At 34.5% G+C, this 9,937-nt stretch overlaps 1 protein-coding gene across 1 annotated transcript in view; it reads right to left on the bottom strand.

Annotated features, from left to right (window-relative positions):
* Positions 1-4,854: 4,854 nt before the first annotated feature.
* Positions 4,855-9,937, bottom strand: part of CCDC34 (coiled-coil domain containing 34) — a 22,330-nt gene continuing 17,247 nt past the window's right edge. Inside the window, exons 4-6 of the mRNA XM_012649644.1 lie at positions 7,732-7,890; positions 7,032-7,173; positions 4,855-5,359 (exon numbers count right to left, since the gene is read on the bottom strand). Of these exons, the coding sequence (XP_012505098.1) occupies positions 5,145-5,359; positions 7,032-7,173; positions 7,732-7,890 (516 nt within the window). The 3' untranslated portion in view covers positions 4,855-5,144. The remainder of the gene's footprint in view (positions 5,360-7,031; positions 7,174-7,731; positions 7,891-9,937) is intronic.

Below are 9,937 nucleotides of genomic sequence, written 5' to 3'. Positions count from 1 at the left end.
GAAAGTCCCTTTGATGTTCAAAAGCTGTCGTATCAACTATCTTTGTTCTTTGAGAGAAGGGAAGGTTACATGTGGAACCACCAGTGTCTGAGCCCATTCCTTACTCTCCAGCCTCCAAGATGATTAAATCCTAAGTTTTGTTTATTCAATTACCACAAGCCTGAGTTGAGACTTAATCACTTCCTCCTGGAAGCTTTTCCTGACCCCCAAAAGAGGTTAACTACCTCCTCATATGCCCTCATAGCTTGTGCTTTAAGGTAAGTACTGTTTTAATTGTCATCTCTGCTAGAATGTAAACTCTAACAGGTTTGGGATTAGGTCAGTCTTGTTCACCACTATATCCCCAGAATTTAGCACGGTGCTAGGAATTCAGTAAGTACTAGAAGGCCTCAGTCATTCTTTCTGAACCCTTATGAAGCATTTGATATTCCAGGAAGCCTTCCATTCTCCCTTCCTGAAAGCTTCTCTCTCTCACTGTGGGAGCACTCTCTGCTTGTGCCCCTCCCACCACTTTCACTGCTTTTCCGGTGGCTTCTTTCCCTCTGCCTTACCTTTATGCCCTCCCCCTACACTCCATCCTAGTCCATGTTCTTCCTGCCAACACATGGTAGGCGCTGGATAAATAAGGGCTGAATGAATGAATGAAAGAAAGAATGTCACGCTTCAGTCTCTCCTTGGGAAGAGTCTATCCATCTCCATAGCTTCAATAATTGTGTTAAACTGATGAGGTCAAAATATCTATCTCTATACTACATTTCTCACCTGGGCAACAAACTTGTATCTCTAAAGAGCACCCTTATGTCAATTATGTTCACAATGAAACTTGGGATGTCCAATTAAACACCACAAATTAATCACACACAATTATCTCCTTTCCCTCCCTGAGCTCTGCTAAGATGATGGCAAAGGAATTTCTTTAAGAAGAAAGGTATAAATCCATAACGACAAAGAGAATACAATGGTTAATCAAAAATTCCAACAAATTTGGGGATAGTGGAAAGTGGATGGCGGTGATATAACAGTGAGGAGAGTACTGGAGTTAGGACAGTGTGGATGTAGTATTTTTTCTTATCTTTAAGGACATTAACGATAGCTGCAACTTTTTTTGTCTTTCTTAATTGGCTCTTTTTCTTCTGGGTGCCTGTTTTTTCTTCTTTTCTCCTGTACTATTTAAAAAAACACAACTGATCCAGCCTACAAAACCCTGGAAAGGCTCAGGTTCAGTACGTGGAGACCTCACGTACTAAGGAGAGCAGAACTTAAGCACTAACTAGTCAGGCTGAAACACAGGAAAAGTGACAGTTTATGACATCATGAATTATGATGTAGAGAACTACCTTCCCAGATCCTACTCAGGAATACTGGCAGCTAGGCTTATACCTCCCTGGAAGATTAGAAGATCCTTCTCTGAGAAACTGAACAGCCTAAGGGGGAAAGACTTCCACGTATTTGGAAGTCTGCCCACAACAACAGAAAACCCACCATCAACAAGCCTTACCTGTGCCCACAGAGCTTCTATTCAGCCTTTTAATGCCTTACTTTTCAATAGGAACAGACAGGGATTCATATTATGAATATAAATATCAGACAGGGATTAACAAACATTTGAGGGAAACTTCTAATGAAATCTCAGAAAAAGAGAAAATGAAGAGAAAAAGGCATCTGGAGGAAAATAGAGCCAATTAAGAAAAAGAAAAAAAATTTCAATTAATGTCCTTAGAGATGAGAAAAGATATTACATCCATAAAATAAGTATAAGATGCTATGGAAAAAGAATAAAAAGAAAATAATGCTTGGGATTTAAAATAAGATAGCTATAAAAGAATTACTCAAGAATTAGAAAATATTGACCAGGCGCAGTGACTCACACTTGTAATCCAAGCACTTTGGGAGGCCAAGGCAAGAGGATCTCATGAGATCAGGAGTTCAAGACTAGCCTAAGCAAGAGCAAGACCCCTTCTCTACTAAAAATAGAAAAAATTAGATGGATGTGGTGGCGCACAGTTGTAGTCCCAGCTACTGGGGAGGCTGAGGCAGAAGGATCACTTGAGCCCTGGAATCTGAGTTTGCAGTGAGCCATGATGACACCAGTGCACACTAGCCAGAGTGACAGAGTGAGACTCTGTCGAAAGGAAGGAAGGAAGGAAGGAGGGAAGGAAGGGAGGGAGAGAAAAGAAAAAGAAGGAAGGAAGGAAGGAAGGAAGGAAGGAAGGAAAGAGAGAGAGAGAAAGAAAGAGAAAGAAAGAAAGAAAGAAAGAAAGAAAGAAAGAAAGAAAGAAAGAAAGAAAGAAAGAAAGAAAGAAAGAAAGAAAATGTCAAAGAAATCTCATAGAAAGTAGTGCTCCCTCACCAGGGTAGGAGACAAAAAAGATGGTAAACTTGGCCTTTAACCTCATGGATTCTAATCCATATTCTGTGATTTACTGGTATAAAAGCAACATAACCTCTCTGTGCCTCAGTTTCCTCAACTATAAAATGAGAATAAAAGTATCTCATAGGATTGTCACGAGAATTAAAATACTTAGCACATATAAAAGCATAAAAATACCAGGCATATAGAAATTCAATACTTGTTTGCTATTGTGGTCAGGTATGACCTTCCTTCCTCTTATGAAACCCAATAATGAAGGCTCTTTCCTTTTCTTGTCTCTTAAGCAGCACTGAACAGAGTTCACGATTCATTTGTACTCATGGCTTCTGTGACATCATACGGTATTGGGCTTCCTTCTACTTCACTGGTTGCATGTTTTTAGGATTCTTGCTGGATGCTTAATCTCTAAATATTAGAATACTTAGTCCTCTCTTTTTACTATCTAAACCGTTCCTAGGTAACTCAATCAAGTTCCATGCTTTTAAATGCCATCTATGTATGTGCTAATGTGCTTCAAATTTATATCTCCAGGGTTGGGCATGGTGGCTCACACCTGTAATCCCAGCACTTTGGGAGGTTGAGGCGGAGGATTACTTGAGGCCAGGAGTTCGAGACCAGCCTGGGCAACATAGTGAGACCCAGTCTCTACAAAAAATTAAAAAATTAGCCAGGCATGGTGGTACATACCTATAGTGCCAGCCACTTGGGAGGCTGAGGTAGGAGGATGGCTTGAGTCCAGGAGTTTGAGGCTGCAGTGAGCTATGATGACATGACTGCACTCTAACCTGGACTACAGAGTGAGACCCTGTCTTAAAAAAAATAATCGACCAATATCCATGTGCACAGATGGTAGTAAAACTCAACGGAAACCAAGTAGGTGGGAGGGGGGAGAAGGGGATGCGTAAATTTACACCTAATGGGTACAATGCAACTACTGTGGTGATGGGTACACTTGTAACTTTTACTCAAACTGCACAAAAGCAAAACATGTAATTAAATAATTTGTATGTCCATAATATTCTGAAATTAAAAAAAAATTTATATCTCCAATCCTGGCTCTCCCCTGAGTATGAGACACATATAAGCTATCATGATTTCTTTGCTAGGTACTGCAAAATCCTCCCAATGAATCTCCCTGGTTCCACTCTTTGACCCCAACAGGCCAATTTCCTCACAGCAACCAGAGTAATTAATTGCAAAGTAACCAAATCTTAACAATTCCCTGCTTAAAATATTCCAGAGGTTTCCCATTATAATTAGAATAAAACTCATACTACTGAACTCTTGAGATATATATATATGTGTGTGTGTGTGTGTGTGTGTGTGTGTGTGTGTGTATATATATATATATAAATGATTAATACTTGAATGACTGAAAAGTCTTACTAGGGTTACATTTACAGCTATAAGTTAATCTACTCTGTGAAATTAAAGGTTTATTAGATATAGCAACTATATCTAACACCTCGAGGAATTCAGGCACATGTACACATATATATGTTTTTTACATGCAGGATTATTGCTACTCTAGCAAATTCTACCTTCTCTCTATATAGGTGAATTTCCTTAAGTAAACTGACCATCTGGAAGTTTCACTGTATCTGAGAGGTTCTGAGTATGGGCAGGCCTCTAAACCTCACCCATATTTTGACCTAACAAACCCTACTGATTCCTAATAAACTGTTCTCTGCTTAGAAGTTAATTTTCCTGGATTTCTGATGACATAAATACCCTTCAAAGATTCTGTTGTTTCTTTGCATTGACAAACACCACTGCGCATCACCAGAAACTTGGCAGATGACTCATCTAACAGCAACAAGTAATATAAACTAAATGGGAATCACTTTTAAATGAACTCACTGATCTTTAAATTGCCACAATAAATTTTCATTTCTTAACCATCCCCTAAATAAGACATAGACTTTAAAAAGACTTTTAACAAAAGTGCTAAGTGCTATTTTGGTAATCATTTGAACTACTATCCTTAAAATGTATTTATTAATAAGACCTGTAATTTCCATCTCAATAAAATGTCACCTATCATTTAACACTTTTAATATTAAATTATAATGCACTGATAATCCTAATTTCAAAACTAGCAACCTAATTACAATTAATGTAGAAGTATTTTTATGAAGTGAAGAAAAAATATTCGTGTCTCAAGATTACTACGTAAGATCTAGAGTACAAAACAATATTTTTAAATTTTCCTTTAAAAATCCCAACCCTCATTTCTTTATTGTAAAATATGTCTCCAGTTAGGTAATTTTAAAATATCTACACAGGAAAAAATATACCAAAAGCCATCAAAGACTGTTTTTGATAACTCTAGGATTCTAACCCATTTAAGATTCTTCTAATAGTTATCTCAAGCATGCAGTTTAGAAATGTTTGTTTGAACAAATTAATCTTAATCTTTTTAAGTTCATAAACATAAACTAATAACAGAATATGAAAGAACACAGGAAAAATTGTTGGTTTTATTGGTATTATAGTATAGTTTTAATACAAGCTAAATACAAACACAATTGTTACAAATTCAGTCACTTATTCTGCAAAACAATATGCCAAGATCCACCTTAAAAGGTTAAAAAAAACCAAAATGTAGAAAATATCTTCCTCAGTTAACTCTAAGGATTCCACAAACGAATGCAAAAATTAGTACTTGTCAATAATCACATTGAATATTGAGTCACTGATTGAGCAGTAAAAAATAATTTCTGATTTTAAAATTAAATAGCTCCAGGTAAAAATATGCCATTCCCCGCATATGTTATCTTTGTATTTTACACAGTGTTCCAAGGCAAAGATTGCTTCTGGCTTTATGAATTACCAGAGAGGATGATTTGTGTGGCTGACTTATCACAGGTCTTTTACTCTTTTTTCCTGATAGATCCTTAGCTTCTTTGGGAGGGGGCATATGAACTGGTTTCCATGGAATTGGATTATAAAAGGCTGGTTCTGGATAGGAATTTCCACTGTAAAAACCTAAAATTATTGAAAAATCAGAACAAAACAAGAAAAAACCTTCTTGAGATCAAAGAAACCACTTATTTAAAAATTCCTAGAAAAATGCTAAAATGTCAAATGGAAAAGTATCACTGATAAACCAATTTAAAGCTTGAACTCTTGAATATTTTCAAAGAAATAGTACTTTCCAAACACTGTAAATATTACAGTAAAAATTAAAACATAAATGATAATTCTAAGAATCTAAATAATGTTAATGTTAAAACCTACATAAATACAAACTCCCAGAAAAATTTTACTAAGAAATTATTTTAGAACTCTTAAATTGAACAAAATCTTCATTTTCTTAACTCAGTCTAAGAAACTACTGTTTGTATATTAGCTTCTCCTTGTCAAACACTGAAGTTTACAGGAAAAAATTTTTCATATGTAGTTAAAGTGAATCAAGATTCTTGTTTAGAATTACAAAAATTCTGAATCACTGTCACTCAAATTAATAAGATTTCACAATATCACTGTAATTTTGATTACTAATTATGGAACATTGTTCTACTGTTGCATTTGAAGTGTTTAAAGAACCCTGATGCCTAACGTCTAATAATCACGTGAAGGAACAATGTTTTGCAAATCATCTCCAAATCCTTCTGTTACTAGAGGCACAAAAATTTCTTTATTTCATTAATTATAAAAATGATATGAGCATGAAGAATAGAGACTTAAGAAAAGCACAGCATTTACACACAAATATGCTGCTTGTTAGAATTAAACTCATTAAAAATGCAAAAAATTAATAAAACCTATTATTTTAGCAATTAACTTCTAGTCAATATGTATATTCCCACCTACAGTTTTAACTTTTCTACCCAATCATTAGGTTAAAACCACTGCTTATTATTCCTTTTTTCAAACAAGAAACAAACAAAAAAAGTAGGCCACGCTCAGTAGCTGGAGCGGATGACCTTTGTGACATATGAGAGAGGACTAATCCTGACAGCAGGAATGTGTCTTTCAGACAGTGGCAACCCACTTTGCATAGATATGTCAACACACACTTCACCAAGATGGTCAAAACAAAGTCTGGAATATGTTCTATTGTGTGAACAAAATAGAATGGGAGTATTTTTAATAATAAATCACTTAAACAAGTGAAGGCAGCTGTCAGCAAGGTATGACCTTCCAACATGAAGCACAGAGAAAAACACGCATTGCCATTTATAATGAGACCAAGCCTAAAGGCCAAGCGGTTTTTTGTCTGGTTGATGTGCTGTCTAGTATTCCATCCTGCAGAAGTAATGTGCCAAAGACATGGGAAGCTCCGCCTTAGAGAGGGTTAGAAGGAAGGGAAGCAAAATAATCCCTTAAATATATCCTGATTAAGGCTTTATCATCCAAGAAATGTAAGAGAACTTTACGTATTTCTTAATGTTAGAAATCATTACTTTAAAGCATAAGTTTGCAGTTCTGCAACTATTGCTTTTAAGAAATACATATATCTGATTTATGGAGAATGACAATAAATTTGTAGTATCTCCATAGGAACAGAGTATGTTATAATATAATCTTCCAGAAAATAGTAATTTAAAAGATAAATGATTTTTACCAATTGCTATTTCTGTCAAAAGGAAACAAAATGTATAATATTTGCTTTTGCAAACCATATTTATCTAAGCCGCATAACATAAAAACCAACCTGTAAGTTTTCCATTGGCATAACCATAGCTCTTTGCAGCTGGACGAGGTTTATTTTTTGCATTTTCCAACCATTCCTTAAACTTTTTTTCTGCTATTTCCTTTTTCTCCTGTAATTCAGCTTGCCGTTGTTTTTCTTTTTCCTTAAAATGACATGACCAAAGAATTTCCAGGGATATTCTGTAACTAAACATTCCATTCAAATTCTACTGAATTTTTTTCCCCAGTAGCTTCCCATCCCAATAGCTTACTGGCCATATACTGAATCATATTTTTGTAATATGAGTGCAAAACTGAACATGATTAGAGATGTGATATTAAGGTGTCTACCTCTGAACAATAATAAGACATCAAACCCACAAAGAAAAAAGCAATTTGCTGTCTTAAAAGAACAATAATTTATAATATGGTAATAAGACTTTCCATAAAAGTATATCGAAAAATATTTAAAAGGAATAACAAGTTTTGAATCTGACTGAAAAAAATATCAACAGACTGATTAATATTTCTCAACCTAAGAAAACCACAAATACACATTCATTTTTGAAGCTTAAACACAGCATAATAGAATAGAGATAGCTTCATATATTTATTTCATGCTATGACAGTGTGAATTTTCTATTAGATACTTTTTAAAAATATAGTTGGCACATATGAACACCAAAGCCATGTATTCTAAATGGTCATTTTAATAAAAATACCTTTTCTTTCTTCTTCTTCTCGGATTCTTCAGCCTTTTTTTTCTTTAACCATTCTTGATATTTTTCTTTTGCTTTCTCTTGCAAATGTTCTTTCTCCATTTCCTTTGCTGCTTTTTCCTCCATTTCTTTATTGATTTTTTGTTTTCTTTCTTTTCTTTTCTTAGAAAAAGTAAAGGAATTTTAATTGGAACACCTTTAGTTATCTTCATCTAAGGAATGACTGTTATATACAGTAATTTTGTAAACTTCAGTTATTTCTTAAAATAGGTAGTATCATAGTGGTTTTCATAACATGGTTTATGAAAATGTATAACGTATCTGCAATCAACTGTTCAACGAAGTCTACCTGTTGGGCTGTAAGTTTCATGAGGGCAGTGACAAAGATCTTGCTCACCAACGTATACTCAGAGCCTGGGATAGTGCTGAGTAAAGAGCAGGTGCTCAATAAAGATTTGTTGAATATATTAGTGATTAAAAATTATAATCTATCCATTAGACTTTCCTGAATCTTCGTATTTTTCAACAGATATTTACCCTCGTGCTAAAATAGGAGCCACATACATATATACTTCCTGGACTGTTTGCCAATCTGAACACTTGTATAAATCTTCACCATCAGTGAGTGCCAGAGGACAAATGAATAAAGTCCATCAAATACTGTATGTAAGGGCACATTCAGGCAAATCTCCAGCTATATAATTCTTACATAAACTACGGGATGGCAAAGTAAGACCCGCAGGTATAACGTGGACCACCAGCCACTCTGTATTTGTAAATAAAGTTTTATAGGAACATGGCCATACTCATTTGTTTACATATTTATTGTTTATGGATGAAATATCCTTAAATGTGTGATAGAATCTACCAGTGAAGCTATCAGAGGCTAGAGTTTTTTTATAGGAAAATTTTTAAGTTTGAATTGTTTTTACAAGCAGAGGGCTATTCAGACACTATTTCTTCTTGAATTAGTTTTGGGAAGTGACATTTTAGGGAGTTTTGATATTTCATTTAAAATGTAGAATTTATTGGAATAGAATTGTTTTTATCATTCTCCCATTTTGATGTATGATCTGTAGTGACCTACCACTCATCATCTCTATGAACTTAGGCAAATTACTTACCCTCTGTGTGCCTTAGTTTCCTCTTTATAAAATGGGACAGTAATAGTATCTACCTCATTTGGTGATTCTAAGAATTAACTGACAGTACATATATATAAAGTGTGTAGAATAGTAACAAGCATGGTTAGCACTCATTGAATGTTAGCTGCTATAATTGAAAATACTGTAAGAACTAGATGATGCCTTGTTGATAAGTCACAGAGGAGAGTCATGAATCCCACAGAAATTGAGCGAGATATGCTCCAAGATCCTTTTCAATTTGTACATTTTCTGACAGTATGAAGTAGTTAAAATCCAGTATTGTTTCACTGGCTATTGAGTTCTTAGCATGAAAGGATTCCATTTCACAGCTACTGGCTGCCCAGTAAGAAGGAAATAACAGCAACTTGGATAGCAGCGTGGATAATTACTTGGGCTTTGATTTTTAAGACCTGCCTTTCCTGTACAGCACTGGACATACATTGTATGTACCTGATGTTTGTTAGTTGAGTGTTAATTGAATGCTTTTATTAAAGTATTCTACAAGATACTTTCAAGGAAAGAATTTCTTTTCTTGGCTAATATTTTTTGCCTCAAGATAGGTGATATATATGGCATTTGATTGCATATACTTTTTATGCCTTTCAGATTAGTTTCTAAACCTTTAATAAAGACAACTAGCAATGTCATGGGTTATTTAGCATTTAGCTGTGTTGGTAGATTATCTTTTGAATAACAAGGAAAAAACATTGAGTTATAGTCTGTGTCAGGGATCAACAATTTTTTTCTGTAAAGGGCCAGTTAGTGAATATTTTCTGTATCAAAAAAAAAACCAAACAACAAAAAAGAAAGAAATAATACTGTGGCATATTTTAAAAATATCAAATCCTACATAAAGTATTTTAGAAAATAGAGAAAATGGGAACACATCCAAGTTCATTTTAAGAGACCAGCATTATTCCGATATTAAAACCAGGCATGGAAATTACAAGATAATATCAGAAACAAGGCAAGATAACTGCCTTCAACACCAAAAACATGAAATACTTAGAAATACACTTAACGTAAGATGTATAATACTGCTATTTTTTTTTTTTTTTTTTTTT

This window comes from Propithecus coquereli, unplaced genomic scaffold, assembly GCF_000956105.1.
Source record: "Propithecus coquereli isolate 6110/MARCELLA unplaced genomic scaffold, Pcoq_1.0 Scaffold30, whole genome shotgun sequence".
Lineage (NCBI taxonomy): Eukaryota > Metazoa > Chordata > Mammalia > Primates > Indriidae > Propithecus > Propithecus coquereli.
The sequence above is the reverse complement of the archived record's forward strand: the minus strand, read 5'-3'. Positions and strand labels throughout refer to the sequence as shown.